This window comes from Acyrthosiphon pisum, chromosome A2, assembly GCF_005508785.2.
Source record: "Acyrthosiphon pisum isolate AL4f chromosome A2, pea_aphid_22Mar2018_4r6ur, whole genome shotgun sequence".
NCBI classification, from domain to species: domain Eukaryota; kingdom Metazoa; phylum Arthropoda; class Insecta; order Hemiptera; family Aphididae; genus Acyrthosiphon; species Acyrthosiphon pisum.
Window position 1 is genome coordinate 43,723,144 of NC_042495.1, and position 20,499 is coordinate 43,743,642.

Sequence of the window (20,499 nt, forward strand, 5' to 3'; positions counted from 1 at the left end):
GATTTATTTGGTATAATATCATGAGAGTCGGATTTATATGTTTTTACGTATTGTATCTGACTTTCTGAGTACCTATATGGCTATATGCAGTCTTATGAAAGTAAAGAATGTAGATAGTACAGTATGCAGTAGATTAGTAGGTACTAGGTAGTATAGCCAGCACAGTTCACAGGGGCAGCTCCAGAGACATGATTAGGGGGTGACCAAGTCATAATTTTCAGAAAATGTCGATGATTTTGTTTTTTGTAATTTTGTTTTTAACAGTATACAATTGTTTAAAAATAAAGCTTTGGGGGAAGGGGGCTAGTGCTCCCCTGGAGCGGCCCCTGACAGTTCAACCGATAACAGTCCGTAGGGTTTGATATGAGTAGACAAATTACCTACTATAACCCAAGAGTGAGAATAAGTTTGTGCAGTCAGAAAAAATCATTAAAAAAAAACCCTGCATTTAAATATAATTTTAACATTTGTATATTTATTGTCATAGATGAATTTCGCAAAGTGAAAGCGTCAGAACATTATGAATCAATTAATTCTGTTGGTGGACAACATATTTCAGAAGCTACTTCTAATCAACCTAGCACAAGTAGTGTAAACCAATCCCCTGTGAAATCAAATGCATCTGTTTCAGGTGTATTAGTCAACAACAAACAAGTATACAGTTATTTTCTTGTAAATGGATTTTAAATATCTTTAAATATTAATTTGTATTTATTAATAGAGAGGCAATCCACTGCTTAAATCTATCGTTAATGTACCATGGGAATATTCAGATGACATTTTACCTGACTATGTAATGGGACGTACAACATGTGCACTATTTTTATCCCTACGCTATCATATGCTAAAGCCTGACTATATATACAACAGAGTAAAATCGTTGGGGAAATTATATGAGCTACGGGTATTGTTACTTCAGATTGATGTCAAAGAGCCACATGCACCTCTCAAACAGTTGACTAGAATGTGTCTGGCAGCTGAACTTACATTAATGTTAGCTTGGACTTCTGAAGAAGCTGGCAAACTCATTGAAACTTATAAAATATTTGAAAATAAGCCACCAGATCTTATAATGGAGAAAGCAGAAGCAGACGACTATTCCAGAGTAAACTTTAAACTTTTGTTTTTATTAAAATAAAATTATAATTGACGTTTTATTTTTTAAATAATAGATAGCCAATGCTCTTACAACTATTCGTGCTGTAAACAAAACTGATGCAGCATTGTTACTATCTACATTTGGTTCGTTGGAAAATATTTGTAAAGCTTCTCAAACAGCTTTGGCATTGTGTCCTGGGTTTGCTCAACATAAAGCAACACAGTTATATAATACTCTTCACAAACCTTTCCTGAAACAAAAAACTCTTGAGGAAGACTCACAATCAAAAAATAAACAATAAAATAAATATTATAATGTGATGTTATCATGTTTATGCATTTTCATTATATTTTATTGTCAATTGTATCACTTACTTTTTTAATAATTTATGTTTTTATGGTATACTGTATTCCATTATTTAAACTATCATAAGTCCTAACTCATTCAGTCATTCATGACTATTAGTTATTATGTTAATAAGAGAATAAAGCAAATTAAGTTCCATCCATTGGAGTATGTTAACATTGTTTTAATTTAACTCTTTTTGTTTTCTCTAATTATTAAAATTTGCACAAATGTATACTACATTACTGTCATTACTACCTATATAAAGATGTTAAATTGTTTTTTTGACAATTTATTTTTTGTCTGATGAATTTACTAGGCCAATATTTTTTTCATAAGTGTTTGAAATTCAAATTTGTAAGAATTATAACATTTTATGATACAATATTTATTATATAACTTATAAATTGACATTGCAATAGCTAAAGCTTGAAAATTAAAGAAGGGTTCCTCAAAATTCGTGTTTTGAAGTTGTAAACAAAAAAATTAAAAAATGAAGACAAGTGTAAAAAAAAGCTTTTATTTTAGTCACAAATTTATAATTTTTAATTTCCTACCTATTATCAATAGTATTTTCTAAAATAAGGACTGCAAAAAGGATTCACTTCTCTCAATAAAATAACTATAATATGTAGTTGCTATTAAAAATTAAAGATAAAAAGTACCATAAATTAAACTCAAACAAATAATTTTCAAAAAAAAAAAACCTTACCTACCATTGTCCATTATAATACTATTTATACTGGCTACCGCATTTGCATGTTAGTTTCTACTTCTCGAGATACCTAATTATTTAGGTAGATGGAAAAAAAGCCTAGAAATATAAATTTGAACACATGTATACTCTACTCCTAATTAATAATTACCATGTACCTATAGCAAAATATAATTATATATTATGAAAATAATAATTAATTGTTAATTGTATAAAATATGGATTGTAAATCAAATAAAAATATAAATATACCTACTACTAATTAAGAGTAGAGCATACATCAATACATGTGTTCACATTTATATTTATTTTTCTGGACTTTTTCTTTGGGATTTTTTTCCGCGATTCAATTATTTAATATGTACCAATCATGATGTATATCGTATGAGTGCATGAAAAATTAAATTGTTCATGTTATATCGTAGGTAATTAATAATTATGTTGTAATAAATAAATAAATAATAATTAATATTATAGTTAACTTGTTAAATAATAAATTTAGACGAAATTTGAATTTGTTTGCAGTGCTCTCGTTAGACATAAAACTAAAAAAAACAAAAGTGTCATGTTCCCACCCATGGTTTATGCATTTTTCCTCCACGAACCGTATCAGTGAACTTGGTTGATCGATTTTGACTATCAAGTTATCAACAACTGTCGCCTGTCGGTAAATTTCTTTACTTATTAAAACAGCGTGGAAACAAGTAGGTCTCAATTTTAAATTGAATTCCTTTTGAATAACAACGTTATGGGTAACGTACAAGCTTCATCCAATTTACCACCGATGCCGCCGAATATGACACCAATTCCGCCACCCACGACACCACAAAAGCTGCCTCCCGAAAATCGCATCGAAAACCCCGGATCGGTTGAAGAGCTACACAAGAAATGCAAAGGTTCGTTTTGGGTCATTTATTGTGTAGTTTTTTTTTGTAGTTGTTTAATTATTGATCTATTTTCGTTGCAGAACTGTTTCCTATGACCTTTGAGGGCATCCGACTTGTCATCAATAAAGGACTGAGCAATCATTTTTTCGTTAGTCACAGTCTTCTCATAGGAGCAACCAGTCAAACATCAAACTACAAATTTGGATCTACATTTGTAGGTACCAATCAGGTTGGACCTGGAGATTTCAGTCCTCTTTTGATAGGTGACATTGATCCCCGTGGAAATATTTCTACAAATGTTAATGTACAACCCTGGGATAATGTCAAAATCAAACTTAATACTCAGGTAATTAACTATATAATTACAATCCATTGTTAAAAATATATATATATTTATGTAGGTAATGTTGTTCACAATAGTTTCAAGAGTTCAAAACAAATGGAGTTCAAACAACTGCTGAATATAGAGCAGACAGATATACAGCTACCTTGTGCTTAGTCAATCCTGATTTATTCAATTATACAGGAATTTATATTTCTCAGTATTTATATGCTTTGAATAACAAAACATCAGTAGGTGCTGAAGTCATTCACCAACGCAGTCCACAAATTCCAAATGGGCATATAACAGTATTTAATGTCTTGGGAAGATATATATGTAAATAATAAAAATAATTTATTTTCATAAACTAAATTAGAATTAGTATAAATCAAGGAATTCATCAACTATAACTTATTTTTTTTTTAGATGATGATGCTACCACAATCAGTACTACATTGAGTTTTACGGGGTTGCAATGCTGCTATCATTTCAAAGCTAGTGAGCAACTTCAGTTTGGTGTAGATCTTGAAGGTAGTCTTTTACAACGAGATATCAATGCAACTTTTGCATATCAAGCACAAATTCCTAAGTCAGATATCAACATTAAAGGTATAAAAAAAATAATAAATTATATAATTTTTAACATAAATATTATGTTTTTGGGCTGGGTACAGATATTTTTATTTTCTAACCGAATTTGCGTAACGCTTTGTTTATCACCAAAGAAACGAATAAAATGTAAAAATTACTGAATTCCCACTTTGTATATATATATTATACATAAATAATGGTTATTTATTAATAAATATTTATAATTCATGTATTTTCTTCGAATTCGAATTATCTAGTGGTTTTTTTTCTACTGTAACTATACAATAACAAAACCTATGATAAAACAGAGAAAGCAGGCTACAGAAATGTTTTTAACTATTAGTTGGTGTATTGTTTATATGTATTGTATAAGATATTCTTGTAACCCTATGTTACTATTGATAACGTTCCCATGAAATGTATTATCTGTTTTAACCAACATAAGCTAAATACCAATAAAATATTTTAATTGTGATGAGATCGTTATCACAGTATATCCAAAAGAATAGTCAATAATTGTATGCTAATAAATGGTAGACAGGTAGTGGAGCAATGCTAACTTCAGTAATAGGTTTGAACACTGCATAAATGTAAAGATTGTTTAAAGATAATTAAAATTAATTCATACTAGTTTTCATTTGTATTATCATGTTTAAAATCATGCAAAACTCATAACCCATTCTACCCCATGTGGGTGTAGAGTGGAGCAAATTATTATTTTTGGTTCTTTTGATTGTAAAATAAAAAAGCTGAGTTATTTATTTGATTAGGGGGAAGTAAAGCTACACAGTCCCCCTCGTGTGGCAGTCCAATAAGGAAAAAAAAGATAGTAATTTTATCATTAAAAGGAATTCTTATTTATGTTTTCAAGCATTGGTTTTTTTAAAATTTAAAGCTATATATTAAATGGAAACCGTACAATTGGGTTTTGAACATTTAGTTCCCCATTCCATACCATGAGTTCTCCTACATAATATGTAAATATTTTAAAAGAGATAAAACAAAAAAACATTATTTTATACATTAAATAATAAATATAAATAAAAAAAAAAATATCCTATTAAATATTAATTATTGCAGAGAGATATCTATTGACCTAATTTATCTAATCTATCTGACCTATGGCCTATGGGCTAAGATGTTATCTATAAATGATTCACCAAATGTCAAATTTAATACTATTTAAATAAAATATTTCAGTGATTTTTATTTACTAAACTTAAAAAGCTAAACAATACTTAGTTCAATAATTCAATTTTAGATTCTGAGTGGAACGATGAATGTATTGATTTTACAATGATGTGTGTTTTTTTATTTTTTGTGTCTGTCATCACGGTTTGGGGCAGTAACACTGCTTGGAATTTCTTCAACAGTATCTTGTTTGATGGAAAAGTTAATCTAGTTGGTGCATTTGGGAGGTCAAAATTTGAAATTTCATATAGTTTTCAAAAGCGCCGTGAAAAACAAAAGAAAAATTAAGGAATAACGGGAATTTTTATGCAAAATCTGTTTTCGAGAAAATTGATTTTGGTTTTTGGTGTAACTTTAAAACGAACGACTGTAGATACATGGAATTTTCACTGGTTGTTTATATTTCCATTTTCTATACATAATAAATTTTTAAAAATAATTTGACTCTTTTTGAGCTGTTTACGGACATTGTAAGTTTTCAAATTTTTTAGTTTTTTTTTTTCTATAAATATCAATAAAGTTTTATCTATTGGGCCAAAAAGTGTAAAAAATTAATACAAGGCTCCTGATACATTGTTACAATAGCAGTTAAAAAATATTAAAAATACATAGTGACAATTTTTTTTATAAGCATTTGAAGTTAAAATGTTGACAAAATTTATCAAATTTAAAATTGAATAATTATTTTGTAGTTAAAAATGTATAAAATGTTCAACTTTTATATACATAAGGATTGAAAATTTAAAACAAGATTCCACGTAAATATTTAATTCTGTTGCCAAAAATTCTAAGAAATACATAAGCACAGTTTATTTTTATAGTAATTTTAAGTTCAAATTTGGACGAAATTACATATTAAAAAACCTGGAATAACTATTTTAGTTATTTTGTTGTGATTGTAAAATATTACTCGTGGGTACCTACTTGAAACTTCTAAAGCATACTATTATCTACCTATGATAGTATCACGGTTTGTTGTTGATGTGTAACGCGTTACCTGATGGATATTGTGATATGATTAATTTGGAATTTATTATTAATACCTATTATAGGTCAATTTTTTTTTAATACTATAGATAAGTATACCTATAATAGGTATGTCTAATACCTAGACTGACAAACCGTCTCCACTCAGAATCGTTTTTCTTATCCAGTGATATTATATCATTGAATTCAAATTTAATACTATCCATTATACAGTGATCCACTTGTAACCTACTGTACAGCAGAGCGACATCCACTTACCCACCTTTTTACTTTTATTAGTGTTTTTTTTTTTTTTTAACAAATAATTAGTTACATCCTAATTAAATAACATTCAAATCAAGGGCACTTATTCTTTATTCAAAATTGTTATAAACTCATGCCTATTATTGTGATTGGAAGGAGTGTTCTACTATTTTTGGATGTGGGTAGCAACATTTATTATGCTGGTAGTATTGTGAACAGTGTAGTGTTTACGGTTGTAGGCAGTTGCTGGAAGTCACTTTGTTTAGCAAGAGAATATGCTGATTTTATGCATCCCCACTCAACACCCTGCCATTGAGGCTGGTTTCAATATAGCAGGTTATCATGTGGGTATCTGCAGAAGAACTAACTTTTATCAGGCCATGGCATATTGTCTCTGGGCAGTGTGTAGATTCTGCTCTTGTTTATTATATTAAATTCAAAAATATAATAGTTACTGAGTTAGCTAAGTATTATGTATTTTTTATTCATTTTTATAATTTACTTTACAAAATATTAAAAAATAAAACTAAAAATGCTATTTTATTTGTTAAATTATACATAATTCAATTTTATAAAAGTGAAAATTATATTTATTATTTTAATAAAAATAAATAATACCTATATTAAATGAATAGGTAAAGTAAATGGGTTAAATGTTAATACTCTTTTTTTACTATTATTGAAATCATTAGACAATTATTATTTGTTATTTTAACCTTAGTTAACTTTATTTGTATTATAACCAGTTGGTGTAACTGTTGTAATACTGTTATTATTATTATTATTATTATAATATAATCATAATGAATCTACTTAATATGCTAAATTTAAAATTTTGATGATTAGTTTTTTTTTTTTTTTTTAGGTAGCATAGATAGAAAGTGGAATGTAAGCACGACACTGGAAAAACGTTTACACCCAATGCCATTTACATTTGCATTGAGTACTATGTTTTCTCCTGCCAAACATCAATTAAGAATGGGAGTTGGATTTTTAGTCGGTTAATTTATACAACATTAAATTTTGATGTAGTCGTAAACATTTTGGACATTTTTTTCATTCCCACTTGTTATATAATATAATATATTGTGTTATTATTGATTAAATTCAATAATAATGTATACCTCTAAAATATAGAATTATTCTCAGATTATATCTAGTAGATGTAAACAAAATTACAACTGTTTCATGCCATTTATGCATTTGTCGGAAGTTAACAAACTGCAAATAAAGACAAAATATGGCATAGAAATGGAATTCAAAAATAATTCTTTAAATGCTTGAAAATATAAGACAAAAACGTTTTGCAATTTTGAAATTTTTAGAAAAAATTATTATAAATTCATATAAAAATAGAAATAGTGACATTACTTACTCTTTTGACTGAAATAAACACCCCTTTTTTAATTTAATGACCATATTAATAGTAAAATAATAAACAATCAAATAAATTCCAAATTGCCAGCAATAAAGTAAATAATTTATTATAAATAAAATATAAGTTCATTTGTTTTTTAATTATATAAGTGTATCAAAGTCCTTTCCAAATAATGTATTTAATTCATTTTTCTTTTCTGTTTGTAGTCCACACTGAAAAAAAAATTATGTATTTAAATTTATTATGAGACCACACTCGAAAATACATATAATTTATAATATTATGTACCTTGCAATTAATTTTTTTTTTATATTTGATTTTTTTACTTATCTAAGTAAGTTGTTTGTTTAGCTATTTCTTATAACAAATGTTAAATAATTCAAATCTTAATTCAATAAAAGGTAATAGAATGTGAACAAATTAATTTCTGTTTTTTAAAAAAAAAAATGTTATATCATTAATTGTATTATTTTGGTAGATATTTTGTTATAACAATTTGTGCAATAGGTTATAAACAGTCAGTTATCCTACACAAAACATAAAATTAACATTTGTAATTCAAAAAAGGAAGAAAGTGGTAACTGTTGCGGTATACAGTATTTCGTCATTGAGTAAGTCACTGTAATGTATGTGTTCAATTTGAATTCATTGATAAGTCATTGCATATAAAAAATGATTCTGAGCAAAGACATGATAATATATTTTTTAAATATTACTATTAATTTTAGGGGACATAATGCTAATGCAATTCCCCCTTCCGCTTCTCGATACCATGAAATAAAAAAAAAAAGAAAATGCTATTAAAGTAATTTATTTTACTATAAGTAAATAGTATTATTGTAGATTGATTTAATTTTTGCTAAAAATATTGTATTTATTATTATTAATATCTAGTTATAATAGTTGTATAAACTATATATTAATATAACTTATTATTGTTCATAAAAATTTTGAGTCAATACCGGCTTATCGTAAAACAGCATAAATATGTTTGTGGCATAAATAGATAATAGCTTAAAATTAATATAAATGTTTAAAATATTTCATTTTGTATATAAAATACAGTAATATAGGTAAAAGTTTCAAATCCCCAATAAAAAATATTTTTTAATTGCAATCAAAATAACCAAAATTGTTTAAATATTTAAGTTAGTCAAATTAAACTTAAAATCTCTATAAAAAAAATTGTTTATATATTTTTTGGATTATTCGGTTCCAGTATGATCTACTTATGGAGAAACTTGTATTCAATTTTTAAGATTTATGCTAAGAGAAATTTTTTTATCAATATTTAATGAACTAATAACCAAAAATGTCAAATGTTTTTAAATAGGTCAAGAAGTTATAATATTTTGAAAATTATACAACTGTGTATAGAAAATCCTAAAATAAACATTTGTAGAAAATTTAAATTATTCTATTGTTAGTCACTTTTCAATTACTACAAAATATAACAAAACCGATTTTGTCGAATGTTTTGCGTACAAATTTCAGTTTTTCCCAAATTTCAGATTCTGAGCGGAGCGATGAATGTATTGGTTTTACAATGATGTGTGATTTTTGTCTGTCATCACTCATCAGTGATGAGTCATCATCTTATAGGACAGTAAAAATTAAAAATGCTTAGAATTTCTTCAACGGTACCTATCTTTGTAAGTTATAACTATCTTTTCTGATAGGAAAGTGAATCTAGTTGGTACTTTAGGGGTCAATATAGGTAGTAAATATTATAATTCGTTTCGAGTTGTTTACGGTCATTTTCAATTTCCAAACAATTTTTTTTAGGTTTTTTTTCAATAAATATCAATAAAATTTTATTTGTTGCGTCAAAAAGCGTGAACAAGGCTCCTAATATATTATTACAATGGCAGTTGAAAAATATTAAAAATACATGGTCACAATTTAAAGTTTGAATTTTTACAAAATTTAAAAATGATTTTGAAGTTAAAATTTAAAAATGTATAAAATGTTCATCTTTTATAGCTAGGTAAGGCCTTAGGATGGAAAATTTAAAACTGTTCCACGTAAATATGTAAATAAATTACTTTATTCACAATAATATCTTCAAATATACTTAGTAATTTCATAATTCATAGGCTGACTGACCGTCTTCATTCAGAATCATTTTTCGTATACAAAGTTATTATATCATTGAATTCCTAACCTAACCTACTGTACAGCAAAGCAACACCCACTTGCACGCCTTTTTTTTTATTTATCCAAATAAATTATTAAGAAAAGTATTGGGATTTTTAATTTTTAACTCTCAAAAGTACCAACTAGATTCACTGTCCTAACAAAAAATAAATAGAAGTTTAAAATAGTCAACTGAAGCAGTTATTCTACTAGAAAAGATTAATCGTGTTTATTAAACCAAAGAATGGTACCTATACAATCATTGCTACATACCAAAAATAAAATACACAAATTCAATATAATCTAATATAATTTGAGCTTCTCTCGCAATATCTACGCAAAACGATTCTGAGCGAAGACGGACCTTAATTAAGTTAGCCTATAATATTATTAAGTTGGTACCTATGTTTTTATGATATTATTACAATTCAATTTATTTATTTTACTATTAGTAATACAGTAAATTGCAGGGGCGTCATTTGCAGTAGCATATTTAAAGGGGAAGGAGGGCAATTGACACCCGGCCAGCAAATTATTATGGGAGCTTTTTTTAAAAACAGATTTACAATGAATTAGACAGTTAGGCAAATCAATGTCAACAAAACGTTCGATTAATATATAAATATAAACAAAACTATTCTGTGCAACCTATCTCCACATCTGTTAATACATGTATTGGTTTGTCGTCGAATACCTAAACATTTCTTGTGGGCTATGATGTTAGTAACATCGTACTTTCAGTACAAGAGCGCCGTATATCAAAAATGGTATATTGTACTGGAGAGCGTTTTCAATATTTATCTAATAGCATACAGACTACAGTAATTGTGCAAGTTCTCTTTAACCACATACCTATAGGCTATAGCCTATAAGTACCTACAACAAATTGTATTTGAAAATTTCTTGTAAGTTTGATTTTGTACTTTTTTAAAATTTAAACTTACCAGAAATAGTATTTTTTTTTATGAATATTTTAATAATATTTTAATTTTTTAATAAATATTTTAAGATATGGACTTACCTATATTGCATTGATAATTTTATTAATTGCCTAACTATTTGTAATATTAACATACTTTTATAATAATAAATAATTAGGTAGGTACCTACTGATGACAATATTATTATTATTGTGTTTCTAACATAGTTAATATTATTAGTAGGGCTCGGATTTATATATAAATACATATTTTCTCTGCGACATGATAAACTAATTTCAGCAAGTGATAAATTTGTTTCACAATATTTTTGATAAAATGAGCTATATTTGATTTTACATATTTTTACATATTTTGTCATAAATACATGTTTTTTCATATTTCACAATTATTCAATTTTTTCTCACATATTTATACAATTATACTGTTTTAATGTCTTTTCTTCAGATTTAGAATAATTGAAAGGTTATCATGACTATATATTATATCGACGATCTTTTGAATTCGAAAATTTAAAAGTGAAGGTTATTATTAATTGTACCTAATCAAGATAATTAGATAACTATAGATAAATATGCATTTTTTATAACATTTTATTTTATTATTAATTATTATTAAGATTTTATGACAATATCGGCGGTCTTTTGGATTCGAAAATTTAAAAATGAATGTTAATTAATGTTTGTAGGTAATCAATTTAATTAGATAAATATACATTTTTTATTACATTTTATTATATTATTAATTATTATTTTTTTTTCGATAATACATATTTTGAATTCTTTAACACATATTTTTATTGTATAAATACATACTTTGGTTATATAAATACATATAAATCCGAGCCCTAATTATTAGATTCTTGATCGATGAAGACAATGATTTTACAATAATGTGTGATGATTTTTTTTTGTGTGTGTTTAAATACATGATAAATAGTTGAAATAATGCTTCGATTTTCAACTTCAGTAGGTATCTTTTCTAGTGGGAAAGTGAATCTAGTTGGTAATATAAAGAATATCCCAGTATTTTTCAAAAGGGAAAACCGAAATTTTTTTAGCAAGACAAGTTTTTGACAAAATTGATTTTGATTTTTTGGTGTGGGTACCTACCTCAAAAAAAAAAATAAATAGATACATGATATTTTTTTTATAAATTATCAGATATCATTTGACGATTTGGTCATTTTCTATAAATATTTATATTGATTTTAACCATGATTTTAATACAATAGCCAATAAGCCATAAGGCCATATTTCATTATGCATGCGGTCTTTTTCAACAAATATTAATTTTTAACATGTTCACAATTTTATAAACTGCTACATTTTACAATTTTCTTTGATTACCTATTTCGTTATTCGTTGGTACTGAGAGTACCTACGATATTCAAAATTCTGGGGCACTGAATATAGATTTTTATACTGCATTATACTATTACAATAACACATGTGTTGTAAATTTTTTTATGAGTAAGAAAAATTGCCACTAAAAAAACCGATGGGGACGGGGGGAGGGGATTAAGAAAATGTGCAGGTACCCAAGGCAGAAAAATCCTAAATCACAATTGTGAGTTTTAAAATATGTCAATAATCATAATAATTGTAACAATATACTATTAAAGTCCTGTTGCTTAAACTAACGTTAAAATACACACTCTTATATCAATATCATAATCACCTCAAGTGCTCGCATGTAACACACTTTCGCTTCGTCAGTGTTTCCCATTTTGATGTTTACCACCGTCAGGTATGCCCACACTTCCTCGTTCTTTATGTCCATAACGTTTGCTTCGTTCAGTGCGCTCTCGGCGTTTTCCAATTCACCAATCTAAATATTAGGTATATAATAATAAATAATAATGAAATATACATAAATATAATAATATGGTTGTATAGTGAAAAAACAATGTAGTATAGGTATATATGATATACAGTACATATCTATAGGAATATTGAGTATAATATATAATATCTACCATATATAATATTATGTATATATACTTAAAGCTACTACTGTCGCGGACGTATATATATCATATTGTTGAACGCGAATAATTATAATAAACAAATTATAAAATTATAAATGTGATCGCCCCCGGCGGTGCGTATATTATTATAGGTATACCTAATCTACGGGCCACGGCACTGGTATAGATATTATACTAGATAGATATAATATATTATATATACCTACCTAGTTACTATAGGTACCTGTATATTAAATGTATTTATACCTACACAGTAAATCAGTTCACCGACGACAATCTAACGTGTTTTTAATCATCATCAAATGATTCGTTTGGTCTTTGGTGATATATACATATTATTATGTAAGGTACCTACACATCGCGCAAGTGCACTTCCACCTGTGTATAATATATAATTGAACCATATTGAAATAATTTGAAGGCCGAACTATATTGTCTTATTTTTGTACATTATTATATTATTACCTATATTATATTATAATATTATCTATGTGACTATATTATATATTATATTGTAATATAATATGTGTCATCGGCATGTAGTTAAGCTACAGCAAGGCTGAACGAGTTGATATTATAATTATAATAAAGGGTAATTATTTTAACATAAACATTCATTATCACGAAAAGCATTAATAATGTTTTTCAAAATTATTTTTTACATAATATTAAAAACAAAATTTAAAAAAGTGTTTTTTATATAGTTTTTTAAAAAAAATGTACGACTCATACATTTTTATTTTATATTCCAAAGCAAAATATTCTCCTAGTTATACAAATCAAATTTTGAACAATTGGTTGATTAGGTAGTTAAGGGGGTTGGTATATAAATAATTAAGTAAAACATTCCAAAAGTTAAACAATACTGTGGGACTTGGGTTTGACGAAATTTAATTTTGGAAACTTATTGAAAACCTTCAACAACTATACCAAATTATGGCCATGAAAATTTATCATTATTACAAAAATAAATGGCGCGCTTAAATATATAGGTAACGTACCAAAATTTTTATTTTTTAAACTGTCAATATTATATCGAATAATTTGAATAAATAAAATCCTCTCGGCCATTCTCTAACTACCACAACTACTAATTAATACCCATTTTCAAAATCAAAATCCATCGAATCCAAGTCCCTCAATCTTGCCTAACTTTTTGGCATTTTTGTCATTTAAATAGCATGGTATATTTGATAATATATTAATATCTGTATCGTTGACATAATAATATGCATAGGCGAAATTTGGGGGGAGAGGTCTAGGAGGGGCTTAGCCCCCTAGTTGTATTTATGCCCCCTAAGTTTCAAAAAAAATTATGCGGGTCTGTATTGATTTTATAAATTTAGCATCCCCGAATCAGTTGTCCAAATTGCGCAAAAATTTATGATGTGCAAAAATTTATATGCGGCCGGTAATTCGTCGGTTCCGGGTGCCCGGTACAAATTCTACACTCATTAACGTTCATTTACTTCTGACACAGCTCAAATATAAATGCTATGATATGAAATGCCCAAATATATTACTCCTTATAACATATCACGCTTCAGCCCCCTTAAATCTAAGAATTTATAGCTTAGATGACTGTAGTTGAGTGCTACTATAGAATGTGTAGGTGCCTACATCAGAACAAATATTGATTCCCATCTCTCTCATTGCCTGCACTATTTAGACTCCATTAATTTAAACTTTAAAAATTATTATTAGTTATTCCTATGTAACTGTAACTTCTAGTTCAAAATTCGAGTATGTATCTATCAGAAAAATATTCTTCTTTGGAATATGAAATTAATAATGTATGATGTATAATATTAATGTCATTCGAAAAAGTAAATCGGTAACTTAAAAAAAATAACAATAAAAATATAATTTTTTTTTCAAATATAACGTTGCAATGACTGAATAACATTTTTTTGCTGGTGGGATTTAAAGGGATTAGTGGTTACCCTATGCCGATATCTGCAGCCATTAGCCAGTGTGACATAACCACCGTGATATGGTTTATATTGGATGATGATTTGAATTGTGTTCAATTCGACACACTTTGTTCACACAACATATTCACATAGGTGCATTATAATTTATAATATAATATAAATCATTATGGCGCGTATAACTGCGGTTCAACAATATAAATAAAATGACCATTTTCTGAAGTATGCCTAAGAAAAAATGAAAATTTTATTTAATAGCGTTTGAGTTCAAATTTATCGGCCGTCGAAAAGTTTTGTTAGACTCTGAGTCCGATGACAGTCAGCATCATAATTTATATGTATAGTAAGGCACCCTTTATAAATGGTATGGTGTATATATATTTTATATTCAGTCTATATCGTCCGTGGTTGAATACATTTTATACGTAAACATATATTATATACAATATACATGTATATATAATGCTGTTGTGTGCTGTCAGTATATATAGTGTTTTTGTCCACGGTCGTTGATTTTTATCAATAACGCGGGGATGGAAAACGAATTAGACTCGTATTTTGGAATCGACGGCAGCGTATATAAATATATATAGATAATATATAAAAATAATAAATAACAATGGGGTGCGTTATATAGCAGTTGACCTTTTATCGATGGCCGAAGATTATAGAGAGACACACACGACACACATATAAGGCGGCGCAGCTAGTATATGTGTATAATAATAATATATACTTGAATTACGTCCGTATAGGAAACGTAATCAATGATATCTTCCGTACAACAACAGAGTATCTATATATACGACTCGACTAAGTGTATATCCGCAAACAAAAAAACACGCACACTCTCCCATACATCGATATATATATATGCCTGCATGCCTTCCGACGAGGGGACATTTAGACGCGTTCTGCGGCGGTGGCGGCGTGTAATATCGGGTGAACGTGAAAACTTGTTTCAACAAAACTTATACTGCACTGCTACAGCTTATCGTTTTTCTAGAAAATCCGGAAACTATACATATCATCGTAATGTAACGTGAAATTAATACCTACATACAGCAGGTAGATGTAATATATTGCATACAGCAACCATGCCGATGGTTTTGTAGGAGTGCATTAGTCGTTATACGATATATGTATATAATAAAGTATGATAATGAAACGTGCCAAAGTGAAAATAAAACACATAATAATAACACTACTTTATATACAACTCCCCGCGTATATTATGACGAAAAGTTACTGCTCGACGTCCATGCAGTATATATATACGTTATTAAATTATTTACCAAAGGGTTAGATCGCGTTACACGCCGCAATACGAATATGTATACACCAGAAACGTGTATTCCTATTGGGAAACCACTGCTTTCAGATATTTTTCTAGAATTTTATACTTGTATTGCAACGTGAAAATATTCAATGTTCCAAAAGTTGTACAACAATAATTATTAATAATTACTGTACCTATATTTTAGTCTCTACAGTCTTCTCTCTGTGTATAGCAGCTATCTCATGCAGCTTAATAGTAAGTACGACACTTTTAAAACATTTCATAGTGCTAGGAACGTTCACCTATACCTATACTGTATAGACTATATATGTACTTAAAAATTATGTTTAGTAAGGAGTAGGACGTTAGAGTTTCTTTTGATAAAATCGTAGGTCGTGCGAGCACGCTATTCAGGCAGGTAACCTAACCTATAGGCTATAGTTGTTTTATCCTACAGCTCAAACAAGGGTGATTATATTATAATGTTTGAGTTATTAGTTCATAATATTATTTTATGGAATTTAATTTCTAGTACGTTTATCGTTTAGGTATTATATTTATGATGTAAGTAGTAGGCACATAGGTCTATATTTCGTTAGATACCTATACCTACGCATTTAGTTTACAAATTTACAAAATTACTAAAGTAATAATTAGTAACAACATATTTCCCAACTTTGCTTTTCAAAAATACCAGCCGAAAGGCAAAAATAATCATCATTTTTGCATTGTTTAATTTGTATTTAATATATTAAAATATTGTAATAGGTACTGATTACACGTTATTTTTAAATATAATTAAAATAAATATTTTGGCCGAAAATATGCTTCACCTGCATGTTAATTATTATAATATTATTCATAATATTACAAGATACAATACAATAATCAATAATTAATTTCTAAAAGTATACTTCGAACTATTTTTTGCTATGGTTAATACTATTGTTGGTTTTTAATTGTATCAAAGTCTTCACATGAATATATATTAAGTTGTTTCTTATTAGTTATGACTAATTCTGTCTTAACTGTATCGACTCCCCCTCCCTCGGCCCCCAAACGTTTCCTATCATCTTAGCCACAACAGGAAAAAGTGTTTTTATAGATGATGGGTACAAGTGTCAAGTTAATTAAAACTCTTAAATCTGGAAAAAAAAACGTGACGATGTTCAGTGAACACAATATATGCACTGTAACTTTGAGAATAAATAATTACGAACAATGTATTATATTTAAAAGTTAAAATTGACATAAACCTGAAGGATAATATACCAAACATAAATTACAACGGAAAAACATTAATAATTATTAATTTATAAGATTATAAGAATAAGAGTCAATACCAAACGACCAAGCTCAAATGACGTGTGACAAATTTAAGGGTGAAAAAAGTAGGTACCAGCGCTCAAATGGGCAATGCGCGTAGGTACTTTAAAAATGCATTTTCTGATATTAGGTATAACAAATAACAATATATGAACGTTTTGTATACAGTTAAATATTTTTGGATGATTGGCACTTATGAGCTTAACATATGTATTGTAGATACTTAAAAAATATTATACAATTATTACAATAATTTATATATTATATAGACTTTATAGGTTCTATATGCGTTTTACTGTCAATATAAAACTAAATAATTATGTTTTCACATTAGTAATTAAAACTCGCACAGGAAGTAACGAGTAATTAAATATTACAATTCGTTATCGTAATAGACTATTGTTCTTTCACATAGATTATAAATTGAAACATTAGATGACCTAATAACTAATAACCTATTGTTATTAGAATTTATTAATATTTAACTTACAAAAATGTAATGATAAAAATGTAGTGTATACTCAGACTAGATTATTAAGAAACGTCTGCATGCAGACTCAAAATTAATTCATTAGACATTTTTTTACTGTATGTATACCTACACTTACATATATTAAATTACACGTTTTCATCAGAAATTATGCTAAGCTGCTAAGTGAGAATAATATGTACTGAATGTTAAATTTAAAATTTAACACACGACGACGTATGTAAATGCGTCTAATTAATAATTTAATACGGATTTACAGGTTTTTATCCAGGCATTTTTCGACACTTTTCTATGAGGTTTTTGGTATAATAAAACTAATGTAAGATCATACGTGTCTTTTTGTGAAAATACAAATATTCTTAGTTATTAAATTAAACTAAAAAATTACCTGTATCAAACATTTGGCTAACAATATCAGTATCATTGGCGTGCGTAATACAGTGCATGCGATTTGACAAATTTCCGCTCCTTTGATATAACATTTATTTTTGTAGCAATGCATAGCTGCTTTTAAGTAGACCAAATGTAATTCTTCACAAGGAGATTCGGAATATATTATGTGTAGCAAGTCATTTTCAAAAATATCGAGCCGTTCGTTTAACTCTATATCGTTAAGAAATTTTAATGCGTCAGTAACTTTCTTCTGTAAAAAAAAAAAGATTCCAAGAAGTTCAATATTAAAATAATATACTATAACCAAACGACTGCTATACGCAAGCGTGATTTGATTTATTAAAATTAATTATACACCTATATGTTTTAACGTTCATGATTTATTATAGTGTATTTATTTGTAGTAATTTTAATGTTCTCTTATTTTGATTAGTTTAATATGTAGGTTTATATTATACGACATGTTTAAATAGATACCTTTTAATAGTGATATAAAATTATAATATTTAAAATGTTTGATGTTTGTATTAATTTTATTTTTATTTTAAAGGAAAGTTTTGATAACTTAAGAAGTATAATAATTAAAATTTGCAGCTCCGAAAAGTTGTTCTACACAGTGGTGTCACACATTTTTAAGATAAAAATTAAAACGTAAGTAAATCATCATTCATACTGCTTAACGAATTCTTGTTTTGTTTTTTTTTAAATGTTTATTCAGTAGGTAAATACCTAGTAGGTAAATTTGTATAGTAGATTATTATAGGTACCTAATTATAATTTATATAATATAAAATAAACTTGGTATAATAATATGACACTATGAAAAATATAGTAAATATTAGAATACCTATACCTATACTTACTACTCACATATTTTTCTATCAATTTATCACATTTCAAATGTTCTAAACTTGCTAAATTATTTCCTATTTTGTACTCACACAATGCCATGTAATAATGGTACTGTTCATTTTGATTTTTCACTAATTTTAAACAATGTGTCGCCAACTTAAAAATATAATAAAAATGTAAATTCCATTTTATTCATTGATATACTGTATTTTAACTGACTTTTACTAATTCGAATTTTAATAGTAAAATTACACATTTAATTAAAGGATCATTGTCATGACCTATTGGTGTCCAACTCATTAGATTTTTGAGTATAGGACCATCATTTTCAAATTTGTCTACTTCAACACATCTTTCAGCTGAAAAAAGTAAATGATCAATACATTAATAATTAGGGTGTTTAAAAAAAATGAACATTTTGGAGCAATTTAGTTTTATTATTACAAGATGTTTAAAGAAAGTAATAATTAATAAACTAGAATTCACCTAAATATTTTTTAGACTCAATTTATGTAAATGTAATAGGAATTGAAAAGATAGAATATTATATATACATTATATTATATTTATTAGTTGGCATAAATACATTATATATTTATATAATACTCGTATATGTATTATGCATGATATAAACATGTTTATTAGGATTTCGTACCATTAATTTAAAATACTATATATTTTTTTAATCTTTTTTTTTATAGATACACAAATAATTTAAGATGATAATATATTGAAGATGTTCATGATTTTATAACACTATTCTGTGGGGGTAGGGATTTGGTTTGTCTACATTTTTTAGATACCTGAAGGCGGCAGCTGGTGGCTTTTTTCTAAGGTTAGGTTTTTTCTTTGAAAATACTTATCATTTAATAGTCTAGTTAATAATTAATATTTTAATTAATTAATTTAACTATACCTACTAATTACTATTGGCTTATATTTCTGTTATTTAATAAACACATAATAGGCATGGATATTTATATTGTGCAGTCTTTTGACAAATAAATTATGTATAATTTTTAAATATATGTTATTATATTAGAACTTAGAAGTGGTTAACAATTTAGATCATATGTTGAGTACAATATACCAGTAATTTGTAATTTTTATTAACTTTTTATTGTTTTAAGAACATAATATTTAAGTATAAACCACAAATGTACTTAAAAGATGATCGTTAACATTAATTTTTAAATAAATTAAATTATTTAGTAATGTTAAATTGTATATTTGTATGTTAAAAGGAAAAATATAATAATTTCATTATAATATTTTCTAAATAAATATACTTATAATAATTGCCACACAACATTTTATTCGTATGAATATAAACAATAAATCTTACTTCTCCTTCCAATTCATCACACCGTAATATACATAGAATAAATTAACTATACTATAATTAC

At 27.0% G+C, this 20,499-nt stretch overlaps 3 protein-coding genes across 3 annotated transcripts in view; 2 read left to right on the forward strand and 1 right to left on the reverse strand.

Moving 5' to 3' along the window:
- LOC100162911 (DNA excision repair protein ERCC-1) overlaps positions 1–1,684 on the forward strand; it is a 3,288-nt gene extending 1,604 nt beyond the window's left edge. Inside the window, exons 2-4 of the mRNA XM_001944235.5 lie at positions 488–654; positions 722–1,105; positions 1,173–1,684. Of these exons, the coding sequence (XP_001944270.1) occupies positions 488–654; positions 722–1,105; positions 1,173–1,400 (779 nt within the window). The 3' untranslated portion in view covers positions 1,401–1,684. The remainder of the gene's footprint in view (positions 1–487; positions 655–721; positions 1,106–1,172) is intronic.
- Positions 1,685–2,810: 1,126 nt separating this feature from the next.
- Positions 2,811–8,178, forward strand: LOC100160211 (mitochondrial import receptor subunit TOM40 homolog 2). Its single transcript, XM_001944408.5, has 5 exons — positions 2,811–3,055; positions 3,127–3,392; positions 3,467–3,704; positions 3,795–3,977; positions 7,246–8,178. Exons 1-5 carry the CDS (start codon positions 2,908–2,910, stop codon positions 7,383–7,385), a joined length of 975 nt encoding a protein of 324 aa, XP_001944443.1. The 5' UTR covers positions 2,811–2,907; the 3' UTR covers positions 7,386–8,178.
- LOC115034146 (cilia- and flagella-associated protein 70-like) lies at positions 7,899–19,262 on the reverse strand. The gene is made up of 4 exons (XM_029489942.1): positions 19,112–19,262; positions 18,237–18,491; positions 12,513–12,662; positions 7,899–7,970 (listed from the first exon to the last, which is right to left on the reverse strand). Exons 1-4 carry the CDS (start codon positions 19,190–19,192, stop codon positions 7,899–7,901), a joined length of 558 nt encoding a protein of 185 aa, XP_029345802.1. The 5' UTR covers positions 19,193–19,262.
- Between the last annotated feature and the right edge of the window lie 1,237 nt (positions 19,263–20,499).